This window comes from Lynx rufus, unplaced genomic scaffold (assembly GCF_022079265.1).
Source record: "Lynx rufus isolate CCGP_SWC_20201006 ecotype Redwood Valley unplaced genomic scaffold, mLynRuf1.p SCAF_39, whole genome shotgun sequence".
In the NCBI taxonomy this organism is placed as follows: Eukaryota; Metazoa; Chordata; class Mammalia; order Carnivora; family Felidae; genus Lynx; species Lynx rufus.
The window spans coordinates 2,265,509-2,292,725 of NW_025814855.1; the positions used below are offsets into that span (position 1 = coordinate 2,265,509).

General features: G+C 43.2%; 2 protein-coding genes across 1 annotated transcript; one reads left to right on the top strand and one right to left on the bottom strand.

Annotated features, from left to right (window-relative positions):
* ZNF583 (zinc finger protein 583) overlaps positions 1 to 27,217 on the top strand; it is a 249,755-nt gene that overhangs the window by 142,079 nt on the left and 80,459 nt on the right.
* Positions 8,071 to 22,856, bottom strand: LOC124522731 (zinc finger protein 471-like). Its single transcript, XM_047094318.1, has 4 exons — positions 22,638 to 22,856; positions 16,168 to 16,294; positions 14,095 to 14,184; positions 8,071 to 10,434 (listed from the first exon to the last, which is right to left on the bottom strand). The coding sequence occupies exons 1-4, from the start codon at positions 22,668 to 22,670 to the stop codon at positions 8,420 to 8,422; spliced, it is 2,265 nt and encodes a 754-aa protein (XP_046950274.1). The 5' UTR covers positions 22,671 to 22,856; the 3' UTR covers positions 8,071 to 8,419.

Here is a 27,217-nt window from a genome sequence, read left to right on the forward strand (position 1 = left end):
ATAGCGCCGGGTTCGGAGCGCGCAGGCGCAGTTCCCGGGCGGGGGGCGGGGCTGAAGGCGAGGGGCGGGGCCGCAGGGTGACGCTAGGGCGGGGCAGGTGGCGCGGTCCGCGGGTGGGCGTTCCGACGGTGTCCCCGCCGACGAGATGCGGCCAAGGGCAGCGCTGGGCTTTGCCGGTGTCCAGAGTGTGATCCTGGTGGGGGCGTGTGAGTGCCGCGTGCCCTCGCGTCCGATTCACTTCGCACCTTCGACCTCAGATGGGTCCCCTTGTCCCTGGACACTCGGGTCGGCCCGGCCCCCACCCCGTCCTCCAGGTGCTACGTGCCTGCATTGGTGGGTCCTGCACCTGAATGGTCTTCCCGCAAACTCTCGTCTGGGCTGGTTCCCTTCTGTCACTCTCTCAGAGGGCTGCCCAGACTCGCAGTCACAGACGCCACCCACCTGGTGACCTTCATGAATATCTGAGTTAACTGATGTTTTTATTCATTTACTGTTTAGGGCCAGTCCGGGGCTTTCTGGATCCCTGGAGCTGAACGCCTTGTTCCGCTTGGTGAATAACCTCACTTAACAACAGTGCAGGCATAATGCCGTTACTACACCCACCATCGCAGAACCGAGGCTGCATGTGGTTACATTTATGTGACATTTTGTAATGTCACTTAAGACAGAAGAGAGAGCAGTGGGTGCTGGGGGCAGGAGAAGGAGGAGACTCACTACAAACGGCACAGGGAACTTGTGGGTCTTCTGTATCTTGGTGGTAGTAGTTACGATATGGGAAACAAAAGGCAAAAGAAAAAATTAAATGCCCTTACCGTCTACAGCCCATTGGCAAGTCCTTGAAACAAGTGGACTGACCTTCCTCTAAGAGCTCAGCTGCCTTGATGATGACACTTCGCTAGGCGCAAAGGGCAATCTTAGCTTAAGGTTATCCCGACCCTCCAGGATCCTGTGAGACTACTTTAACATATAAAAATTCCTTTTGAAACTTCCTTTATCTCCCCCCCTCAAGATATATGTTGGCAATCATCCTCCAAGCTTATGGCCCCCTGATATACGTCTGAAGAGTCTCATGACTGAGGTTTTACTAAACAGTAGTAAATGACCTTTTCCTAACAGCAGCTAGCCCCCTCATGATCCTAGAAACCTTGCTTCCAAAATTCCTTAGAGACTTACGCTATCCCTAACCCTCTCCCAACCTGAAGGTATATAATCAGTCATCCGTCACAACCCCAGTGCAGCTCTTTCTTCCCGTGGGTCCTGTCCCTGCACCTTAATAAAAAGCACCTTTTTGGACCAAAGATGTCTCAAGCTTTTTTTTTTTTTTTTTTTTTTTTTGAGAGAGAGAGAGAAGCATGAGCAGGGTAGGGGCAGAGAGAGAGGGAAACACAGAATCCCAAGACAAGCTCCAGGCTGTTAGCTGTCAGCACAGAGCCCAACGCGGGGCTCAAACTCACGAACCATGAGATCATGACCTGAGCCAAAGTCAGACACTTGACTGACTAAGCCACCCAGGCGTCCCTCAAGAATTCTGAGCCGTCGGCTCCCAACCCCAACACTTCAAACCACATCAGTTACACAATTGTATGGATTTGGCAAAATTAGAATTCTAGGCCTAAAGTATGTTTTACTGTACCAGCTTTTAAGGACTCATGAAATTTTACACATAACATCTGTGTGTAAATGTTTCGTCATTAAAAATAAAGTTGTAAAGCCCTCATTGACATAATGGAACTGAGTTTAAACCACTTTAATTTTTTTTTAACGTTTATTTATTTTTGAGAGACAGAGAGAGAACATGAGCAGGGGGATAGCAGAGAGAGAAGGAGACACAGAATCCGAAGCAGGCTCCAGGCTCCGAGCTGTCAGCACAGAGCCTGACGTGGGGCTTGAACTCACAGACCGCGAGATCATGACCTGAGCGGAAGTCAGGCACTTAACTGAGCCACCCAGGCTCCTAAACCACTTTAATTAAAACACTTTCTTTGAATTGATAAAATGGCACTGGCTGGGGAGGGAGCTTAATTATGAACCAGCAAATAGAAAACCATGGGTAGAGAATATAACCCGTCCTTCTTTCTGGAACTGGCCTCGGGGTAATTATTGGTGTCTAGGACTTCTTTATGTACTGCATGTTTCTCCTAAGCTTGACCTACATCTCAGTCAGGGTTCTTTGCCTGGGTCCGGGGATAGTGTGACCCAAACAATCAATGGCCTGGGTGGTATTACAGGTGTCTTCGGTTTCTGTTTACCATTTACCATTGTGCAGGACAACTCAAGGGTGTGGACTGTCCATAACCCTCCCAAGCCCCATTATTCAGCATCAACTCTATTCTTGTCTGTCAGGATCAGCTACTGTGGCTTTTTTATCCCTCCAGTGGCATGGGACATATGGAACAGAGAGCATTCGACCTTCACTGCACCCATTGTTATTCCTGATTGGAAGACTTCCTCCAGGATTAAAACCTTTACACAAGCATAAGTCAGAATTGAGAAACTAACAGTTCTGAACATGGGACATTATACCCAGACGTGCCAGATAGTACAAGGAAATGCCCTAACCATAATGTCTTTCCAATAACTACTGTAAAACCTTCCCCCTTTCTAATAAAAAGTTTTAATGTTTATTTGAGAGAGAGAGGGAGAGCAGGGGAGGGGAAGAGATGGGGGGGGGGGGAGAGAGAGAGACTGGGAGAATCCCAAGCAGGCTCCATGCTGTCAGCAGAGAGCCCTGAGCGGGGCTCAAACTCACAAAACTTGAGATCATGACCTCAGCTGAAAGCAAGAGTCGGATGCTTAACTGACGGAGCCACCCAGGCACCCCATCCCTTTTTAACTTTATAAAACCATTATATTTTTCCTTTCTTGCTTGCTTTTTTTTTTTTAAGTCTCTCCTAATGGCAGCAGAAGCTTTAAGTGACCAGGTGGCATTCAGCTTCTCGTTTAATGATACCATTATTACCTCCCCTAACAGAAGGATTCCTCTACTTGGTGCTAAAACAAACCTCCCCAACACTAGAATCCAGAAATCTGAGAGAGACAGAGAGAGACAGAGAGAGAGAGACAGAGAGAGACAGAGAGAGACAGAGACAGAGAGAGAGAGAGACAGAATCTTAAGCAAACTCCATGCTCAGCACAAAGCCAGACTCAGGGCTTGATCCTGTGACCCTTGGATCATGACCTGAGCCGAAATCAAGAGTCAGACACTCAACCGAGCCACCGAGGCGCCCCAAAACATTTTTATGTTTAACCTGAGTGACTAACATTTTCTATTACCTTTTAAAGTTGACAAGCCTTGGGGCGCCTGGGTGGCGCAGTCGGTTAAGCGTCCGACTTCAGCCAGGTCACGATCTCGCAGTCTGTGAGTTCGAGCCCCGCATCGGGCTCTGGGCTGATGGCTCAGAGCCTGGAGCCTGTTTCTGATTCTGTGTCTCCCTCTCTCTCTGCCCCTCGCCCGTTCATGCTCTGTCTCTCTCTGTCCCAAAAATAAATAAACGTTGAAAAAAAAAATTTTAAAGTTGACAAGCCTTGATTTATAGTGTATGCTATTAAGTACTCCCATCATACTTGAGTTAAAGTTACCAGCATGTTGTCACTGAATGCAGAGTTGGAGAGAGAGGCACAGCAGCAACTATTATATGGTGTGTCCCCCCTACAAACGTGAGTCATAAATAAAATATGTAAATAAATGCTCAAAAATATTTGCAAACTATTGCGTTTTTATTATAATCTGTCCATTATAGTATAAATTTATACTATAACCCATAAACATACATACACAATATATACATGTTATATATTACCTAATACACACGTGTATTTATATGTATACATTTCTACACACCCACACATATAAACACACAAACATACACACCTTTTAACAACCAGTTCACAAAATGTCTAAACATATAACAATTAACTCTTGCAAGCCAGAATGAGCCTGTCCAAGCACACCACCGAATCAACCACTTTGCCTCTGGTGAGTTGCTGCCGGGGCTCAGGATCCCTGGGCTGCTCCACTTGCTAGAGATGAGAAATCCCTCGGGACACCTGGGTGGCTCAGCCGGTTAAGCATCCGACTTCAGCTCAGGTCATGATCTCGCAGTTCGTGGGTTCAAGCCCCGTGTCAGGCTCTGTGCTGACAAATTAGAGCCCGGAACTTGCTTCAGATTCTGTGTCTCCCTCTCTCTCTCTGACCGCCCCCCTCAAAAATAAACAAACATTAAAAAAAAAAAAAAAAAAAGAAATCCCTTCCTAAGAGCATCCCCCCTTCCCAGGATGCCAGACATCTTAAGGACAGTGAGTAAAGAAATAGTGATGCTTTCCTCCTGGCACAGATTCAAGCAAAGGCATTTTGGCCCTGTCTCAGGGAGCCCAATGACAAGGTAAGTGAGAAACTCAGACATGAGAAAGCAAATTCAGCATCCCAAATTTTCCAGTTCCTTCCTGTCTATCAGGCAAGATCATTTCTTGGCTTTAAATGTCATTTAGTTTTGGTCAGGATTTAATAGATTTGTATTTATGTACACAGAAAATTAAGAGAAAAACACTAAACTGCACAAATTAGGACATCAAATATGCAATACCCAACGTACCTACCCATAAATACAACCCAGTTCAAAATTTTGTTCCAACGTCTGAGGTCAAGTACTATGAAAACCCATTTTTGCAAACATCTTGTAGATTCTGATAATAAACGTTGATACTTTCAGGAGTCTTTCAACCCTTCTCTAACCTCTTTTCTTCTGTATATCTCTAGGCCACTTTGAAATCAGATTTTTTTGTTTGTTTGTTTCTTTTTAAAATCAATGAAGCCACAGTGTTGGTGAGCTAAAAGGGAAACAGGTCAGGCTTCATCCACAGTGATCTCAGGCAAAGGGTAATGAGTTGGTATGGTTCCTTAAGGTTTCTTAGGGGCTTAAGAGTTTTAAAATCCCCAAATTCTCCCACAAATCATCATTCTAATAACCAGTATACCAACTGTCCCTCATGAATGCCAAACATTTTCCTTAGGAAATCTGACAAAATTGTGAATTCATTTGGCGTTACAGCTCATTCTTTGATATTTAGCAATCACAGCCAGAGTGCTACAAGGAAGGCTTTCAAGTCTATTGCAAAATGGCTGGTGTTCTAGTCCATGCCTTAAGGCAAAAATTTTAAGTCATTATTTCTTTTGCTTTATCTTCTCCAATTCCATTATGCATGAACCTCATCCAAACCCCTTCAACTGGCACTCTTTGTCCTTTTGATTGGTCTAAAAATAATCTAGACACAGCTGACGAGCTGTCTCACTGTTGCTGTCAAGGCATGCTTCTTGCATAGCACAAAATACGAATAGGGGCCTTCTAATCCTTCGCTCCATTTCATCCGATAACCAAACTTTCATAATAACCCACATTTGCTGAGGATGTTTTGCCTGAAACCCACTCAAGGACACCAACTTCTGTATTGGTTAGGTCTCTTTGGTTGACAGCAAAAGAACTGAATATAATTTTAAAGTGAAAGCAAGATTACTAGTGGCAAATAATGTGGAAAGAACACGAAGCACGTCCTGCTCTAGTCATCAGAGAGGCAGGAACACAAGTTGTGGCCAAAGGATGACTCATTTTCCACTGTGTCCTGGGTCCCAAAGCGAGTTTCTGATTGGATTAAAAACTAGGTACAAATGGCAACACAAACGAAACCTCACTTAATGACATCAGAGGAAAAATCTACGTGTATTTCTGTGGGTGTGGCTTCAATTTGTATTGCAGACAAAAGTATCTGATATGTATGTTTTTTCATGATTTTAACTTTATAAATTTTAGGTATTTGTAACCATGCAATTATATTATAGTTATGAAAATCACACCCTCAATTAGTAAATTATAAGAGGTCTTTCTGTATGAAAATCTACCCCATTCTTTTCAGTAACTATATAACCTACTGAATTTTCTATAAATTAACTGATTAGGTAACTAGTTTACTAGTGCTGGACATTTAAGCTGCTCCAAATTTCTTGCAATTCTATAATTAATGTGCATATGCATCTGTATTTCTGCACTTGTGCTTTTCAAGAAAATAAATTCCTAGATTTAGAAATGCAGCAGGGATTAGTCAACATTTAAAATGCTGACGGGTGGGGCACCTGGGTGGCGCAGTCGGTTAAGCGTCCGACTTCAGCCAGGTCACGATCTCGCGGTCCGTGAGTTCGAGCCCCGCGTCGGGCTCTGGGCTGATGGCTCGGAGCCTGGAGCCTGTTTCCGATTCTGTGTCTCCCTCTCTCTCTGCCCCTCCCCCGTTCATGCTCTGTCTCTCTCTGTCCCAAAAATAAACGTTGAAAAAAAAATTTAAAAAAAAAAAATAAAAAAATAAAATGCTGACGGGTAACAAATTAGCTCTGAAGATAGCTTTTAATCAATTTATTTTCCCAATATATAAAAATATATTCTTCACATCTGCAACAGTACTGGATTTTATCCATAAAATCGGGGCTGGTTTATGTTGGTGTCAAGGGCTTTTTGAAATTTCAATTTATGTGATCATTGTTGCAGTTAGGAACTTCCACGATTTTATTTGACGATTTCATTTTCACCATCTGTGAGTCGCTTGTTGATGTGCTTTGTCAGACTGTTTCTTATCCTTGCTGCTTCTCAACAGCACTTTTTAGAAGGGCTATGGCCTTCATAATATGTATCTGTTTAAAGATCTCCCAACCCGTCATGTTCCTTTTAACTTAGCATAGTGTCTTGTACCATGGAAAAGCTCTAAGTCTTTTATGTGCTCCTTTCTGTCACCCTCTTTTCATGACTTCTGGACTCTGTATCCACCTTACCAAGTCTCCCTGAACTCAAAGGGTTACGAATATTCTATAGTCCCTTCTAAAATCTTAATATTGTGTTTCCTATTACATCTTTAATCCATATTCAGTGAACTTCTCTGTAAGGAGTAAAATGTGGATTTGACTTTACTTCCAGTTGGATAACTAACTGCCAAACACCATCTATAATAATCCATCTCCCCCAGCGATGTATCAAAAATATTGCTTTTGCAGGGCGCCTGGCTGCCTCCTTTGGAGGAGCATGTGACTCTTGATCTCGGGGTCCCCCACACTGGGTGTAGAGATCACTTAAAAATAAACAGAAACTTAAAACAATACTACTTTTGCAACAAACTGAATTCATGGGTATATGATCTTTTCCAAAAGTTTCCTGTAATGCTAGCCTATTTACCACTGTGCATGATTTTCGGAACAAAACTGTCAATGTAAAAAATATCCTAGTAATCATGACTGGAATTGAGTGAATGTAGACATCTTTACAATATTGAAACTTCCATCTAGAAACATGTATGGATCTCCATTTATTCACCACCTCCGGTCTCCTTCAGTTGAAATTAATAATTTCCTTTCTAGGGGTGCCTGGGTGGCACAGTCAGTGAAGCATCCAACTTCATGGCTCAGGTCATGATCTCACAGTTCGTGAGTTCAAGCCCCACATAGGGCTCTGTGCTGACAGCTCAGAGCCTGGAGCCTGCTTCGGGTTCTGGGTCTCCCTCACTCTCTGCTCCTCCCCTGCTCTTTCTCTCTCTCTCTCAAAAATAAACATTAAAAATTTTTTTTACAAAAATAAAAAAATAATTTCTTTTCTATACAGAACCATAAGTAAATTAATCTATCATTTCATTTTTGGGGGGAGCTGATATCAGAATTGAACTAGCCTCATGAAAGAAGGATTCCAAACACTTCAAAGTATTGCATTTTAAATATTTTTTCTATACTCTACAACAGTTTAATTAGTGATTCCTTGAAAGTTTGGAATTAATCTGTGAACCCAGGTATCTCAAAATAGGCTAGACTATTCAAGGTCTCTATTGTTTAAGTTTTCAGTATTAAGGAATTTTTATTTTTTGCCTTGATTAAACACAGTCATACTTCTTACCAGTGAATTCTAATTCTTTTGTTTCAGTATTAGCCAGAGCTCTAGACACTTCCTAAAACATATTCTATGTATCAGGTCACACTGAATTTCTGCAGCAACAAAGAATACAGATTCGGAGGCACAAGAAATCCACTATGCTATTCTGTTAGGACATTGAACTTTAAAAACACTACGTGCTAATCCTCATTATCCACCTTAAGATATAGTTTCAGTTCCAAAATTATCATAATCTCCTAGTACTAATATACTGCTTTCCAGAGTTCACTGTTTAAAAATAATTTTAAGCAGACTCTTAATGACACCGCCTTAACATTTACCAAGTACTACTTGCTCTGGGTCAGGCACTATGCTAAGCACTTTATACGCATCGAATAGTTTACATTTTCATAACCAGGGTTTTAAGAGGAGGGTCGTTTAATTCCATTTACATTTTTAAAAGACCACCATGGCAATATTGTGAAGGATGAACTTGAAGGGAATAAAACAGAATGGAAGACTAGTTTTTACACCGGAATAGTCCACGTGAAATGACTGTGTTTTGGACTAGGGCAATGAGAACTGAAAGTGGATGAATTCCAAAAATATCTAGCAGATATATCCACAGGGCTTGGTGAGATCTGGGGTGGGGAAGAGCTGCATGGCTGAGAGGACTCTGCAGCATGAACTTTCTGATGATGAGTAAGGTGTGCACTTTGTCTGAAGACCTTCCCACATTCCTTACATTCATAAGACCTCTCTCCAGTATGAATTCTTCTGTGTAGATTAAGGTGTCCAATCTGGCTGAAGGTTTTCCCACATTCCTGACATTCATACGGTTTTTCTCCAGAATGGATTCTCTGATGAACGGTAAGAGATTGGCGATGGCTGAAGGCTTTACCACATACACTACATTCATAAGGTTTCTCCCCAGTATGACATCTTTGATGACAAATAAGGGAGGATTTTGTTCTAAATGCCTTCTCACATTCAACACATTCATAGGGCCTTTGGCCCGTATGGAGTCTCCGATGCTGAGAACGGGATGAGCTGTCACTAAAAGCCTTTCCACATTCACTACATATATAGGGTTTCTCTCCAGTATGAACTCTCTGATGTTGAATAAGGCGGGTAGTCTGGCTGAAGGCTTTGCCACATTCCTTACACTCATAAGGTTTCTCTCCTGTGTGAATTTTATGATGTTGGGCAAGGTGTGCCCTCTGGTTGAAAGCTTTGCCACATTCCTTACATTCATAAGGTTTCTCTCCAGTATGAATTCTCAGATGAGTAGCCAGCTGTGAACTAATGCTGAAAGCTTTTCCACATTCTTTACATTCATAAGGTTTTTCACCAGTATGAATTCTCAAGTGACTAGCAAGGTGTATACTCTGTCTAAAAGCTTTCCCACATTCCTTGCATTTATAAGGTTTCTCTCCAGAATGCACTCTTTGGTGTTGTGTGAGTGAGGCATGATGGCTGAAGGCTTTCCCACAGATGACACATTCATAAGGTTTCTCTCCTGTGTGAATTCTCTGATGGACGGTAAGGGATGAGCCATAACTGAAGGTTTTTCCACACACTTTACATTTGTAGGGCTTCTCTCCAGTATGAATTCTCCTATGCTGAATAAGGCCTATGTGATCACTGAAAGCCTTCCCACAATCAATGCAATCAAAAGGCTTCTCCCCAGTGTGGTAGTACCTCCAGTGACGAATAAGGGACGTGTTCTGCCGGAAGGCCTTCTCACATTCAATACATTCATAAGGTCTTTTGCCGGTGTGACATCTCTGATGCCGGGCAAAGGATGAGCCGTCACTGAAGGCTTTCCCACATTCCTTACATTCATATGGCTTCTCCCCAGTATGAATTCTCTGGTGTTGAGCAAGGTGTGCAGGTTGGCTGAAGGCTTTTCTACATTCCGTACATTTATACGGTTTTTCTCCCGTGTGAATTCTTTGATGCTGAATAAGGTGCACGTTTTGGCTGAAGGCTTTCCTACACTCTTTACATTCAAAGAGTTTCTCTCCAGTATGTATCCTATGATGTTGAACAAGGTGCTGACTCTGGTTGAAGGCTTTCCCACATTCTTTACATTCATATGGTTTTTCACCAGTATGAATTCTCTGATGAACGGTAAGGGAGGAGCTGTGGGTAAAGGTTTTCTCACATTCATTACATTTAAAAAGTTTCTTTCCTGAATATGCTTTCTTGGGTTTTACTACCATGGAACTTTGAGAAAAGCTTTTTTTATCTGATTTATGGTTATAAACATTTTCCTCTACATTGTCTAGATGGACAAATTTGTTGGATTTGTTACATTTGTGATCTATTTCCTCAGTGAGGATTTTGTTATGAGTGATTACTTCTTGCCTGATAAATGTCTCTTGACTTACCAACTGCCTCTCAAAAAGATCTTCACATTTCCAGTTTTCACTGAAAGTGGAATGCTCCAGTCCATTGCCTGTAATTCTCTCCATTAGCACATCATCATACACGAAGTGCTTCAGAGATAATTCGTATGTCTCATACATAGATTCCAAATCTGAAAGATACCAAATAAGCAAGTGTTTCCTTATTCATGGGATATAACAAAGGAAACATTTAATGAGGACAAGGTGATTCCAAAACAGTGAACCCCACAAAATGTGCTATGCACAGGAACATCAACTGAAAAATATGCAAGCAGATCTCAAGAGCTCAGGGAAACACAGAAAAGGTGATTAAGAAAATTAAATGAAGGTAATGGAGTCCTGGAGAAGTAGGCTACAATGACAATATTTTATTCTGCATTAACATGACTTACTGTAAATTAAATACCATTCCTGTATTCTTCCCCACTTCTAGTTGACTTGCATATACATGTAGGTTAATTTTGTTTAAATACCGGTATCATCACATAAGTACTGCTGATCAAAAATCTCTATAGATTCCCAGCGACTGACCACAAATACCTCATGCTTCATGACTTCCCTTGGGGTTTAGGGAAATTCCTAATCTTTTCATAACCAGAAAATAGTGTTTGTGTGTACCATTGCTACATGGTTCAATAGTGAACTCTGCATTTCTCAGAGAGCCCTGCACTTGAGACTCCATATTAAGGCATTTTTCCATTCATCTACTCATTCTCACTTCTCAGGCCACATCTTAATGGGGTTAAGTCTTTTTTTTTTTTTAAAGTAGGTTTCATGCCCAGTGCAGAGCCCAATGCAAGGTTTGAACTCACGACCCTGAGATCAAGACTGGAGCAGAGATAAGGAGTTGGATGCTTAACCAACTGAGGCACCCAGGTGCCCCACCATAAGTATTTTTGAATAAACTAGTTTTATAATGACATGTAGGTGGGTATTGCTATTACTTAACATCTGTTCATTTTTGAGAGAGACAAAGAGTGAGCAGGGGAGGGGCAGAGAGAGAGGGAGACACCGAAACCAAAGCAGGCTCCAGGCTCTGAACTGTCAGGACAGAGCCCAATGTGGGGTTTGAACTCACAAATCATGAGATCATGACTTAGGCTGAAGTCAGATGCTTAACCGACTCAGCCACCCAGGCGCTCCTGGGTATTACTATTATTAATTCTTTTTACTGCCACTTAAAATAAGTTTCTTGCTTTGCAAGCTAGAATATAAGCTTCAGGGAAGGAATACATATGCTTTAAATACTGCTACTAAGCCGCTTAACATCTGTCACAGAAACTCAGGCATATAGAAGTTCTCAATAAATATACGAAGAAGAAATTTGTATTGAAGAGATGATACTAAGAGAAAACTTCAGGGGAAAGGTTGATATCAGGAAAGGGCAAAAGAGAAAGTGCTTTCCTTTCGTAACTTATCTATAGCAAATGACTGACTAATCCTACGCTCCCTGAAGCAATTTTCTATGTGTCAAGCATTAGGGACATGAACATAATAAGACAAGCTGTTCTTGAGTAGTATAGAAAGTGATGAGAAAGACAAGACCAGGGACACCTGGGTGGCTCAGTCAGTTAAGCATCTGACTTCAGCTCAGGTCATGATTTTGTGGTTGACTGAGTTTGAACTGTGCGTTGGGCTCTGTGCTGACAGCTCAGAGCCTGGAGCCTGCTTCGAATTCTGTCTCCCTCTTTCTGCCCTTCCTTGCACTCAGTCTCTCTCTCTCTCTCTCTCTCTCTCTGTCAAAAAAATAAACTTAAAAAAAAAAAGAAAGGCAAGACCAATAAAGAAAGTAACTTGAGAAGAAAATATGAAATATCAATATGAAATATCAAGAGCCCATGTGGTAAAAAGCAAAATTGGTATAAGAGTTCAGAGACAGGAGAGATCAAATCTGCTAACTCAGTTAAGAAGGACTTTACGGTATTAACAAGCTTCCTATCCCAGGTCACTACTGATATCAGGAATACTCAGGCTTTGGTAATTCTAGAATTGACACCTGAAGGTTCAATGAACCAATCATCTATGGTTTTTCCTCCATAAACAAATGAGGGGAGCAACAGTGGACAGAGAAACAGAAAACTGGAGACATCACTGATTCTTCCCAGGAAGGTAGTCTTCAACACCAACCTCCCATGGGGAGCCATGGCTGTCCCTTATCTTTTTGGCCTTTCTCAACACAGATGCTGAGGTATCTTGTTCACTTAATAATACTTAAATCTATACCATGACTCAATATCCCACCAAATTTATAGGCTTCATCCCCTTTCCTTCTTTCTTCTTTTTTTAAAAAATATGTATTTATTTTGAGAGAAAAAAGAGAGAGAGAGAGACAGCACGAGAGACAGAGTCCCAAGCAGACTCTGCACTGTCAGCACACAGCCTGGTGCAGGGCTCAGTCTCATAAACCCTGAGATCATGACTTGAGCCAAAATCAAGAGCTGGACACTTAACCTACTGAGCCACCCAGGCGCCCAGGCCGCCCCTCCCTCCCCGCCTTCTTCATCTATTCTTCACAAGGCCAATTATTACCTCTTATCCAGAAAGTTCCTCTATTTCCCTATTTAAAGCTGATAGTAGGTTCCCACACAACCAAAGTATAAAGTGTGTCTAAGCAGGGCTAATTTCTCTTCCAATATTTGGGTATTTGGAGGACCCTGGAAGTCTAGGATCCAAATCGTCGCAAGACATGAAGATCAAATACTGTTAAAGAAGTGAAGGGAGAATCTCATAAAGGTGTTAACTTCCGTGTATGATCTGAACATTCCCTTGTCGTTGTGAACTGTCAGTTCAGAGGGGGAGGCAGAAAATAGGTGTGTAAACCATAAACAGGTTAATTACAGGCTCTCCTGAGTGTTACAAAGAAAACAAACAGTACCTTGGTAGAAAGTAATTGGGCTGGAATAAGGGAATGTTCATTATATAAGGTGGTTAGGGAAGGCCCCTGATGAGATGGTTTTTGAGCTCTGGTCTGATAGTCAAGCATGGACAGAGAGCCAAGAGAAGAGCATTCTAGGCAGAGAAAACAGGAAATCCAAAAGTCTGAATCAGTAAAGAGCGTGGAAAGTTCTGAAAAGGTGCTAATGGGTAAGAGCAGTGCTTCTCAACTGTACCGTCAGGCACTTATTGACATTTGTAAGACACACAGAGGCCAAAGGATGATACTGCCTGTGACCCAGAAGCAAGCAAACTTGGAACTCAGACTGTCTCTGCCTCACCTGGTCTCTCAAGGCTTAGAGATTCGGTATGCTGGCATACCTTTAATGCACTTGAAGAACATCTGGGCACCTCACCTCATTTAGAAAGCTTTGCACTAATGTACAGTGAAAAAGCTAAAAAGTGTTAGAGGATAAAGTCAGAGAAGTAGGATGGAGCTGGTTACACAAGGGCTGGTAGGGGCTGGTCTTTCCCATTTGCGACAAGAAGGCAAAGAAAGATTGAAAGGAGTAGCATATGTTCTGATTTTTAAGCAGACCTAATTTGGGAGTTAAGTAAGGTTTAAGAAACAGAGAAGCTTGTATAAGTCACATGGCAAAAGGAAGGAGGGGATGCGAAAGAGCTGGGGAGAGATTTCTGCAAAATGAGTTAGCTTATTAGAGAGAAGAGATACCTCCAAGTGGAAGAGAAGATGTTTGGGGAGCCCAGGCCACATAGTGAAGTTTCCGTTTTCTCCTCAGGCTTGGAAGGCTTGAGAAGAATTTCTAAGAAGCAGATGAAAGGAAAAAGTACCATCTTGGAAAACAGCTGAGCCATTACCTAGAAAAGATACCCCTACTGGGTTCTCCCACACTCACCTGGGCTTTCTGTCATCTCATTCTTTATCTCCCAAGGCTCTCCCCCTTGCTCCAATGAGGAGATCACATATGGCTTAGAGAGGCAAAGTCCTGCATACAGAAAAAAGAAGACATGAAAACTGGCCATGGTTTGGGTATTTCAGAACTATAAGTCAGTTTCTTAATACTGATGGAAGAAGACGGCACAAATGACTAGATGAAGGAGTAAAACACATTTTAAAGACAGAATACATAAAGCTTCTGGCATAGTCTAGTGGGACTGCCAACGGTCAACTCTATAAAAGTTAAACAATTTTTAAGGGGCTGGGGGCAGAAATGCTACCCAGCATTTTCACAGGATCATCAGACACCCAATAAGTGATGTACTATAAAGAGCCTCTAGAGACAGAGTTTGGAGTCTGAGTCAAGTTAACTGCTTTTAAAAAACAACACAAAACTCTTCAGAAGAATATAACAGAAACTACAGTCTCTATAATGTGTTATTTATAGTGTTTGAGATAAAATCCATAATTACTAGACGTAAGTAGAAAGAGGACACAGTGAATCACACTCAGAAAAATAAGCAATTAATGAAGACCTAAGCAGTGATAACACAGATGTTGAAATTAGCAGACCAGGATTTAAAAACCACTGTTTTATCTATACCCAAAAATGTAAAGGAAAATATGCTCAGAATTTCTCAGCAGAGAAACAGAAATTATAAAAAAAGTACCTAGTGGAAAGTTGAGAATTGAAAAATATGCTATCTGAAATTTAACAATCCATTACATAGGCTTAACAAGACATTGAAGAAGATACACAAAGAGTCAATAAACTTGAAGTCAATATAAATTATCTAATCTGACATACAAACAAGAAAAGACTTCAAATAATGAACAGATCTTCAGTCACCTAGGGCATAATATAAAAGGTTCTAACATATTTGTAATTCAAATACCAGAAGAGAACAGAAAAAAATTATTTGAAGAAAGCAAGTCAACAATTACTCAAATTTGCTAAACGACATACATTTGGTTTCAAGAAGCTTGATGAACCACAAGCCAGGATTAAGGAGGCCTTTTAGAGAACACAAAGCTAGTCTAGGGGCGCCTGGGTGGCTCAGTTGGCTAAGCGTCCGACTTCGGCTCAGGTCATGATCTCATGGTCCATGAGTTCAAGCCCTGCGTCGGGCTCTGTGCTGACAGCTCAGAGCCTGGAGCCTGCTTCGGATTCTGTGTCTCCCTCTCTCTCTCTCTCTGCCCCTCCCTCGCTTGTGCTTTGTCTCTGTCTCTCTCTCAAAAGTAAATAAGCATTAAAAACTTAAATTAAAAAAAAAAGAGAGAGAGAGAGAGAAAGCTAGTCTAGACAATGAGGTGGCCCCAGAGCTGGGAAGGATTCAAGTAAGTTTCCCTAAGAATATCTGAAGCCACTTTCATAGTTTGTGTCTCACCAGTTTGACTTATTGCCAGTTTATAAAAACATAGTTTTTAAAAATCCATATTCTAAATTTATAATAATTAGCTACATTCTTGGTGAACCTCATTACTCTCAAGTGGGAATAACAACAGTACAGTAGGAGAGAAGAAATAAGGCAGCACAGGAGACCAGTGAAAAGTCACATCGTGCCCTGTGTTTCCAAATGACTAAAGGGCACACTCATGGACTATGTGATACATATCAAATCCACTGACTTAATCTGAAATTTTCATTAATCCCTGAATGTCCTCTGTTTCTTAGATTTCAATATACCTACACACAGTTAAAAAAAAATTTTTCTTTTTTTTTTTTTTTTAATTTTTTTTTTTTCAACGTTTATTTATTTTTGGGACAGAGAGAGACAGAGCATGAACGGGGGAGGGGCAGAGAGAGAGGGAGACACAGAATCGGAAACAGGCTCCAGGCTCTGAGCCATCAGCCCAGAGCCTGACGCGGGGCTCGAACTCACGGACCGCGAGATCGTGACCTGGCTGAAGTCGGACGCTTAACCGACTGCGCCACCCAGGCGCCCCAAAAAAAAATTTTTTTAATAATAAATACAAATGTAAAGAGTCCCTAATGTAATTCTAAATTATGAAGAAGGAAAAATACTCTTACCCAGTGATACCAGGTTCCGATAGTTCTCCAACATCATATTCTTGTACAAACTTCTCTGAGCAGGGTTCAGCCATTCCCATTCCTCCTGAGAAAAGTCTATTGCTACATCCTTGAATGTCACCAAGTCCTGAAATAACACAAATACAATTTTTTAATGTTTATTTATTTTGAAAGGAGGGGGAGGGGCAAAGACAGAGAGAGAAAGAACCCCAAGCAGGCTCTGCACTATTCATGTGGGGTTTGATCTCACCAACCCCGAGATCATGACCTGAGCCAAAATCAAGAGTCAGATGCTTAAGCGACTGGACCACCCAGGCGTCCTGATACAAATACATTCTTGATTAACTGATGCTCATTTTCGTGCATAAATACAAGTTGAAGTTTTAAATTGTTCCTATTTTATGTGAGCAATGGCCCTTGGGGGAGAAAGAAAAATTAAACCATCATAACATGAAGCTCCAACCTAAAATAGTAGTTACTGAAGTGATAAATTGCACTGTATAAAAGGATGCTAACCCATTTCTCGGCATGGCGAAATACGGATAAGTGGCCATAGGGCACTAAATAAGAGCCTCAAGGAATGACTACATCTGTGGTTGAACCTTTAAAAACAACAAAAAAGGAATATCTAAGTTGGTATTTTACAAATGGTACTCAATGGGACCCTAATGTTTCAGAAGGGAAGGGGCATTGAACTGAAATTCAAGGCCTGATTTTATTTTTTCTTATGCAATAAAAATAATGAATATAATCAGAATGCAATTTTCTCATGCTATGTCATTAAGAACTAGCATGACATGCCATACCAGAGTAAATTGGGTAGTAATATGAGATCGCCCAACATAAGACTACAACACATCCAATTTGTACACTGAGTCTGAGTACAATAAACCTGTATACTTAGCCAATATCCAAACGAAATCAGATAAATATAATTTTTCGTTTCTTAAAGAGTAAAATGCGTTGAGAAAAAATTAACGTCCAGTTACAATCACCAGCAGGCTCTAAGGAATTTTTAAAAATATTACGGGCATTTTTCATCTTCAACTTTATTTCCATTGAAAATAAAAATCTTTGGGGCGCCTGGGTGGCTCAGTCAGTTGAGTGTACGACTTTGGCTCAGGTCATGATCTTAAGTTCATGAGTTCAAGCCCCTCATCGGGCTCTGTGCTTGACAGCTCAGACCCTATAGCCTGCTTCGGATTCTGTGTCTCCCTCTCTCTGCCCCTTCCCCGCTCATGCTCTATCTCTCTCTGTCTCTCAAAGATGAATAAACGTTAAAAAAAATTTAGAAAGGAAATAAAAATCTTCATGTTCAATGCCTGATTTGCAAAGTTACCAAAGACACTGGTAACTGACTATATACAGAGCTATGCACAGAACATTTTAATTAGCTTTTTGACAGTAAACACTTAAAGAAAGGTATGATACAAAGATATTCAATGTATGGGACTTCAGAAGATATACACACAGTTGAGAAAATGTTCCATATATTTTTCACATAAAGGTATTAACATTTTGTTGTTGTTGTTATTTTATTTTCAAGTTATATTTATTTTATTTTATTTTATTTTATTTTATTTTATTTATATCTCTATACCCAATCTGGGACTCGAATTCATGACCCAGAGATCAAGAGTCACATGCTCTTCCAACTGAGCCAGCCAGGTGCTCCAGTATTAACAATTTAAGATTCACCATGAGCTAATGGTTTTCCTGAATTCTGGTTTGCACCTTCTAGTTAGCTGAGGCTACCATTTTGGCTGATACCTATCATTTCACATGTTTCTATAAAATCAAATTCACTCACATGAATTTATCAATGCAAGCAAAAAGTGGTCACATTTTTTCCAATATTTGGTACAATTTGGTCACTAGAAAGGAAATGGGTATTTTGGTTATTCCCCAGAAGAATAAATTGGATTGCTGTGATCCTGGTACTCCTGGTTAATTATTTTCCCAATGTTTATATGGATATCTTTACATATACATATGTCCAGCACTTAATTTTTTACTGATTATCTTATATTCAATGAAATTCTAATTTACAGCATTTGAAGAGCCTGTAATTTTTTTTTTTAAGAAGAAACACATTTATTGCAAGGTATCCAATAATATATGGGATTTCCAGAAGGACTAAAGAATGAGGTTTGCCTGCTACAAAGAAGGAGAAAAGCCCAATTAGACCAAGATGGTATTTTTCCAAAATCCCATTCTCCAGTGTCACCCACAGCTAAGCATATAACATGCTAGGATTAGACCAGCAGGAACTTCAGCCAGCGCTGCCCCAGAACAACCAAATCCCCTGCCAATACCGGCCGTATCTGCCAATACGTGCCAACATGTTGGCTATAAAATCCTATTTCCCTGAACTTAACCACTGCTTCCTGTTGCTGGCTTCTGCCTTCCATATATCACACTGGAAGCCTCTGCCTGGCATATATAAGTCACATATAGAACAGTATTTGCAAAGAAGCCTGGGTAATGCAGTTTTTAGCTTTCTGGTACACCCCAATATACAGTAAAGAAAAATTGGCCATATACTAGGCCAACAAAAGCCTTCACAAATTTGAAACGCCAAAATTTTCAGGCTACTCTCTGGTCAGGATTCAGAGCACTTCAAAACTACGAAAAGATGAATTTAAAACCCTATCTACTTGAAAATCTACAAGTAACCAACAGATGGTAATAAAATTAAGCTACTAAAACAGGTAACAAACATTAGAGAGGACACAGAACACTGGGAGCCCTCACACACTGCTGCTGAGGCTGCAGAGTGGCACGGCCACTTTGAAAAAGTTTAGCATTTGTTTTAAGAATTCAAATATGCATTTACCGTATGACCCAGAAATTGTACTCCCAGATTAATCTGCCCATGAAAAACGAAAACCTATGTCCAAATAAAGACCTGCACGTTTCACTAGTTAATGTATACAAATTCTTTTTCCCCTTCTAGAATGGAGGTTCCACAGGGACACAGTCTTTGTTGTTTCTTGCTGCACTGCCAGAATCTGAAAGACTATCTCACATGGACAAGGTCAAAAGTATTTGCGGGGCTGCCTGGGTGGCTCAGTCAGTTGAGCGTCTGACTTCGGCACAGGTGATGATCTCCCAGTTCATGGGTTCGAGCCCCACGTCGGGCTCTGTGCTGGCAGCTCAGAGCCTGGAGCCTGCTTTGGATTCTGTGTCTCCCTCTCTCTCTGCCCCTTCCCCACTCAGGCTCTGTCTCTCTCTGTCTCTCAAAAATGAATAAACATTAAAAAAATTTTTTTTTAAGTATTTGCTAAATAACTCTAAAGTAACCAGTTTTATTTTTTTTAATTTTTTTTTTTAACGTTTATTTATTTTTGGGACAGAGAGAGACAGAGCATGAACAGGGGAGGGGCAGAGAGAGAGGGAGACACAGAATCGGAAACAGGCTCCAGGCTCTGAGCCATCAGCCCAGAGCCCGACGCGGGGCTCGAACTCACGGACCGCGAGATCGTGACCTGACTGAAGTCGGACGCTTAACCGACTGCGCCACCCAGGCGCCCCTAAAGTTACCAGTTTTAAAAAAAAACTGCATGATTCTAATATTTGCTAGAAAAATAAACTTCTAAGAACAGTCAAGAGGCACACCTGGTGGCTCAGTCATTTAAGTGTGCGACTCTTGATTTCAGCTTAGGTCATGATCTTACGGTTTGTGAGCTTGAGCCCTGAGTCAGGTTCTGTGCTGACAGCACAGAGCCTTCTTGGGATTCTCTCCCCCTCACCCTCAAAATAAATGAATAAACTTAAAAATAAATAACAGTCAAGAGAATTCTGGAGAAGAGGAGTAATGGGAAGAGGATTTGCCCTTCCACATTATAAAATACCATAAATGCCCAGAGACAAGGCAAAGATTTCCCCAAACATGCTTTATACCATAAATTATTTCCACAATCTCCAATATTAGGATACCCAGTGAGATTTTATTCAGACTTCCCAAGCAGAAGTAGCTTGATAAAATGCTCACAGCTGACAAGTTAAGGACTCAAGACTGACATGTGAGGAGAAACAACAATAAATGCTAATCTAGACTGCTCACAGGTTACTATAATCTGCCAAGCATAGGTTCTGGTAAACATCCCACGCTTTCGGTTGAGAGCCCAAAGGAAGGACTACACCCCAGAATCGATGGTGAGCCAGAAATAACGCAGCTTTCAGAAGGACTGAGCCCCTGCCTCTGAGCATTTCAGCTCATGCCTAGACTGAGTTGTGCTTAGCAGAGCTGTGTGCCTGAAGCAAAAGTGAACCATCCCCCCCACGGAGAAGTGGCTCACTGTAGGACTCATGTGGAAGGATACAGGATAACCTAGATATGCGGCATCCAAGTCAGTGTTCAGCACACAAAAAATACCCTGCAACGACAGGGTGTGTCACCAGGACACAAGAGTCGCTAAAAGAGCTCCTAATGCCAAAGCTAGAATGATGTGAACAACAAAATAAAGTAGTATTGGATTACAACCTATGATACAAAATAAATATGCATGAGTCTACGCTGATACAAATAAGTGACTGCATAAATAAGTAGAGGAGAACAGACAAATGTCCGATACAGAAGGGTTCCAAATCATTTACTCAGATGCTCCACTCTCGAGAGAGAACACAACTTCCTGCTTTTTTTTTTTTTAAGTTTATTTAGTTTTGAGAGAGAGAGAGACAGAGAGAGAGACACACAGCATGAGCGGGGGTAGGGCAGAGAGAGAGGGAGGCACAGAATCCGAAGCAGGCTCCAGGCTCTGAGCTGTTAGCACAGAGCCTGATGTGGAGCTCAAACTCACAGACCACAAGATCATGACCTCAGCCGAAGTCAAGAGCCAAAGTCAACAGCTGGACATTTAACCGACTGAGCCTCCCAGGAGCCCCCATAACTTCCCACTCCTTAGCTGTGGGGTGCGCACAGTGACTTCCTTCTGAAGAGTACAGTATGAAAAAGTGGAACAAAGAGTAACCTTACATTGGGGAAAACCTGACAAACACTACCTCCACCAAGTAATCAGGGACAGTAATTCATCACATTGATGGCGTAAACCTTTGATATATGATGAAAATGGAACTTTACCTCTGTGATCTTCCTTCAAAAAATATATTACTACAGTCTAATCATGCGAAAAACAGCAGATATGAGAGACATTCTACAAAATACCTGAGTACCCCTCAAAACTGACAAGGTCAATGAAAAGAAGAAGGGGCGCCTGGGTGGCGCAGTCGGTTAAGCGTCCGACTTCAGCCAGGTCACGATCTCGCGGTCCGTGAGTTCGAGCCCCGCGTCGGGCTCTGGGCTGATGGCTCAGAGCCTGGAGCCTGTTTCCGATTCTGTGTCTCCCTCTCTCTCTGCCCCTCCCCCGTTCATGCTCTGTCTCTCTCTGTCCCAAAAAATAAATAAACGTGGAAAAAAAAATTTAAAAAAAAAAAAAAAGAAAAGAAGGAAAGTATGAGAAACTATCGCAGCTTTAGGAGATAGAACTACTAATGTAATGTGGTCTCCTGGGTAGCATCCTGGAACAGAAAAAAAATACATTAAATAAAAACAGAAAATCTGAACGAAGCATGAAGTTTAGTTAATAACAACATACCAATATTGGTTCATTAACTGTAACAAATGTACCATACTAACTAATGTAAGACGCTAATAACAGGGGAAGCTGACTGTGGTGTTTGGATGCTCCTAGTACTGTCTTCGCATTTTTTCTGTTATAAAAAATAAAGTTTACTTTTAAAATCTACTTCCAAAAAGTGAACACTATCAAGAGGAAGATATCAAAGCTTCAAATTATCTCTAAGATTTTTTAAATACACAAAGTCTAGCACTTAACCCAAAATAATGACACACAGGAGACAAAATCAAGAGGAAAAAAATATGAAAACAGAGGGGCGCCTGGGTGGCTCAGTCAGTTAGGCGGCCGACTTCAGCTCAGGTCACGATCTCACGGTCCGTGAGTTCGAGCCCCGCGTCGGGCTCTGTGCTGACAGCTCAGAGCCTGGAGCCTGTTTCAGATTCTGTGTCTCCCTCTCTCTGACCCTCCCCTGTTCATGCTTTGTCTCTCTCTGTCTCAAAAATACATAAACGTCAAAAAAAATATGAAAACAGAAAGAAACTCACAGGAGATCCAAATGACAGAATTATCTGACAAGTATGGCAAAAGAATTAATATTTCTAAGGAATTAATACAAAAGATGTTGAACTTGGGCAGAAAATGGGGAATTACATTAAACAATCAAATAGACATTCTAAAACTAAAAACGCAATAATGGAAGCTTAGATTCGAAGATGGATTAACAGGAGATTGAAGAGTTGAAGAGGCACGCTGAGTTAGTGCCCTCTGGGAAAACTGGGAACCAGGCCCTTCAAGGCCGCTGTGAATCAGGGAATTTTCAAAAGAAAAGAGGCGTTATTAAATCCTAAAGAATAAGACTGCCTTCCTCGGATGAGAAAGCAAGTAACTAACCTGGGATATGGCTTTCACTAGTTCAACAGTCATCTCTGCCTTCCCTTCCTGGCTTCTCTCTTGGAGAACGGCAGTGTCCCAGAGGACAGGGCTGGAGGGACAGAAAGGGGAGTGAGAAGGTGAGGCCTGCTCTGCACTCTCAGAATCGTAAGCCTGAAAATTGTCTTCCTCTTCTTCCTCCCTGCTCTCCGTGATTCCTCCGCCCAAATAACCCGGACATTCCAGGCACCCTGCGGCCACAGAGGACCGTAACTTACAAATGTCTCTCTTATGCTCAAGGCCCTAAATTTAATGTTTTTCCTAAAAGTTGCCTTCCTATTTTTTTGGCCTTATTTTTACAGGTAGAGGCAGACCTTTCCCTTGTTGTATCTCTGCTTCATGCTTTGACATGGTCTACGGTCTGAAAATCTGACTCCTAAATGCACCGGAGGCCCTCCACCCAAACCCCCACAGGCTTCGCCTGCCTCCCTCCATGGGACAATGGTCCCTTTAGCGTCCCATTCTGCCAGCTTCACTCTCACCTCCGCCTTCGGTCCCTTCGTGTGCCCTCCTTTTTGGCACCCAGAACTGAGGGTGTCTCCTTCTCCGGTCAGTCACCCCACCTATTGCTTTTTACTGGAATTCTTGAACGGGGAGCAGGGAATTCTGGTCTAGGAGTGTCACCTGAGCAACACACAATACCAAATCCCAACACACATCAAGAAGGTCGTGCTATCCACCTTCCCAGTAGTGTCCCCCTACACGTCAGTCACTCGGGGCCAGCTCTGAGCACACAGGGTGACGCGCCAACACGGACACGGGATCTCACCCACTTCCTGACCACAGAGGACAGAATCCCAAGAACCCACATGCCGAGGAAGGCACCTCAAATGCGGTCACATACACCACGGTCCCAGAGAGGCCCTGCAAGCCTTCAGGGGACAATCGCCGCTTCACGTGGTCTCCCCCCTGCTCGCTTTGGTCTCACACACAACCACACCACTAGGTTTCCTCTCACACACAAACATGATGGTCTCTCCCACTCGAGGCTCGCTCGCGCACGTGCGCACACGCGCACACACACACACACTCTCTCAGTGGACTCCTTCAAAGACTCCTGGGCTCCTGTCACATGCAGGTACTGTTCAAGAACAAAATTCAACTGGGTAAAGTGTAAATTTCTAATTGGCTCCATTTATCAATTCCAGAACAGGCTACATCGCGTCCTGCAAGTGGAGGGGAGCTCCGACCAGTTGTACAAAACCGGTGTTTCAATGGGAAGGGGGTGGGGCAGGACTTTATCAGAAAGAAAGGGAAAGGACTGTTTCAGGCGTAGGGGGAATGGCCGGGGGTCTCACACAGATGACCTCTTCTTCCTCTGTGGGAGGGAGAGGGCCCATGCGACAGGCTGCCTCATTGGTACCATCCAGAAAATTCTTGACTGGCCAGGTAAAACTCCGTTTCGGGTAGGCTGAACCTGCAATTAGGTTGGGTATTAACTGCCCACCTGGGGACTCGGCCTAAGTGGTGCCAACTTGGGCCCCGGGCTTTCTTTTTAACACGACACAAACACACCCTGCTCTCTCCAGTTGTCACTGCGCCCCTCCCCCCGCATCTCACACACACTAAATACGGAATGCCCGCTCTCACACTCACACACACACACACTCGTACCTCATAGGCCAAACACACAAACTGCAGTCTCACACACTCACACCAACATGCTCTTGGCACCTCATGCTTTCTCTCACACACACACCTCCCACCATCTCGGGCAGCTCACACTCACACTTCCCACCATCTCGGGCAGCTCACACTCACACACACACACCTCCCACCATCTCGGGCAGCTCACACTCACACCTCCCACCATCTCGGGCAGCTCACACTCACACACACACACCTCCCACCGTCTCTGGCAGCTCACACTCATCCCACTCAGTCTCTCCTCGAGGCTCGCACGAGAGCTCACTTTCCACACGCTCGCACCTCACTTGTCTCTCACACACCCGCCAGCATACCCTGTCGCGCCGGCCTGGCGGGGCCCGTTGGCCCCGCGCGCGCGCACACCCCGCCCCCCGGCCTCTCTGCGTCCCGCACACGCCCCCGCCCCGCAGCCTCGGCCTCCGCGCACCCGCCTCGCGGGCCTCTGGGAAATGTAGTCGGCAGAGGGGATGCTCCGCAGCGGCGTCCGGACTCAGGCTCCGCCGTCGCGGTCAGGGCGGCCCGCCCCACCTGCCCGGCCCCCGGCCTCCGACTCCTGACCCGCCGGAACAGCCCACCGGTCTCCGCCCGGAAACCACGGCTCTCAGCCGAGGCGCCTCAGTGGCAAACGCCCGGGCTCCGAGCGCGCAGGCGGTGAAACTCTCGAGGCGGGCGGAGCCCGAGCAGCGGGGGAGGGGCGGGGCTTGGCGGAGGGGCGTGTCCTTCTACTCGGGGAGGAAGCAGAGCGCCGAGCGTACACGCCTGCTTCCAGCGCCTCCGTGCTCGGAGGGCGTGGCCCGGGGGTCAGGGCCGCGGCGGAGTTGGGCGGGAGAGTGCGCAGGCGCGTGACACGCGTGTTTCCCCTCCCCTGGCTTGGAGACCGGAAGCGTCCCTAGTTACCTGGTCACACGTGCTATCTTACCGCGTGGCAGCCGGCTCCCTGGCGCGTTCAGGGCAGCTTTGCTATGCGGCGCCTTGTCCGTGTGAGCGCGGGGTGGCTCCGGGCTTGGCCCGCGAGCCTGGCTCGTGGGGGCGTGGTTTTCTTCCTGTGCTAAGTTTTGCCACGGGAAGAACAGCGTCCGGGAACTCCGGCTGTGTCCTATCACCAGTGTGACGACGACGACAAATTAGTAAATGTCTCTCCTGCCAGGCGTGTCAGTATTCTTACTGTTCGGAAGCAGTCTCTGCAGCCAGACTGCCCCTGACAGTGGAAGCGGCCCCTGCAGTGGGGGGAGACTAAAAAAACTATAGGAGAAGTCATGCAGGGGGACACAGCAGGGAAAAAACAGGCAAAATTCCCTGGCCTCTTAAGATCTGACTTTTAAGTGAATGAGCAAAGTAAATGGTATATGCAAATGAATTAGTAAAATAAATAGTATATCGAATGGTGGGAAAGGCTATGGAGAAACAGCAGGGCAGGGGGATAGAGAGTGGAGGAAATTAGACTGTTTACTGTGGAGAAAAGAGGAGTGAAAAAGGAGGGAAGGTATCATCCATAATCCCACAACTCAGAACTACTGCGAACACAATTAACATTTGTAGCTTGTAGCTTAAAACATATTTTCCTTTCACAACCTGGTTGAGATCTCTATACGTAAATAAACAATTTAGAAAAATGGGACCATAATGGTACATAATTCCGGTAACATTTTTCTCCATTATATGGTGAACACCTTTCTATATCACAAAGCATTCTTCTTTAGTCCATTTTTTTTAGTTCAATTTTTAATAATTGCAATGTTAGAGGTGCCTGGGTGGCTCAGTCGGTTAGGCATCTGACTTTGGCTCAGGTCATGATCGTGTGGTTCGAAGGTTCGAACACTGGATCAGGCTGTGTGCTGACAGCTCAGAGCTTGGAGCCTGCTTTGGATTCTCTCTCTCTCTCTCTCTCTCTCTCTCTCTCTCTCAAAAATAAACATTAAAAAATAAATAAAATAATTGCAATGTTAAAATTATTGATTGCCACAAATAATATGAGAAAAGTGCTCAAAATCTTGAATACTAAGCAAATTCTTAGTATACTTCTAGCTCAAGTCTTGGCCAACTGACCCTCCTGTCGGTGTAGCGTGGATGCTTGATGAGTAAGTGTCATTCATTTCTGGGGTCATAGATGCTCATATTTGTGAGGATATATGAACCACAGAGAATTGCATACTGTTATTTGTTACTGGAGAACTACAGAAAGCATTAGGATGAGAAAACAATATATTCTACTACCCAACATCTTGGTCTACCCTCCAGAGATTCTGGCATCCAACTATCTGGGCCAATTCTGCAGAAAAAAAATATAAACTCTGCACAAAATAGGAAAAACAGTTACCTGAAAGCACCAGAGAGTTACCAAAGGAGGCAACAATTGAAAACATAATGACCACAATTTTCTCAATTTGATGAAAGCATAAAACAGCAGATTCAAAAAGTTGAGTGTGCTGGGCAATCCTGGGCAGAGAGGGGACTCAAAACTTTTACAGTTGGATTCAGAAGCCCTCGCATGTAGCCCCATGGCAGGAGGCAGTGCTGGGTGCTGAAAATGGGGGGGGGGGGAGGGGAAGTCTCCTCATTGAGTCCTCCATCCAGACTACCCTCTCCTTCCCTTACTCTTTGCCCTTCTTCAAGCTCCCATCAAAGAACAGCTAATCTCCTGGCAGCTTCTGCATTTCCGTGGGAAAAATAAAGTGCCCAAATTCAACTGATAGGATGTAAGCAATGTTTGCAAGGGGGATTAAAGCTAAAGTGATCTTGATCTAGCGTATAATGAGAAAATAGCAACATCTAGCCACCTAATGTCCTTTCGTCATGCTTTGTGATTGCTATTGTACTTGTTAGTTTATATATTTACTCATTTATCTGTTTATTGTCTCTCTTCCTAGTGTGTGTGTTCTACGAAGATAGTTCTG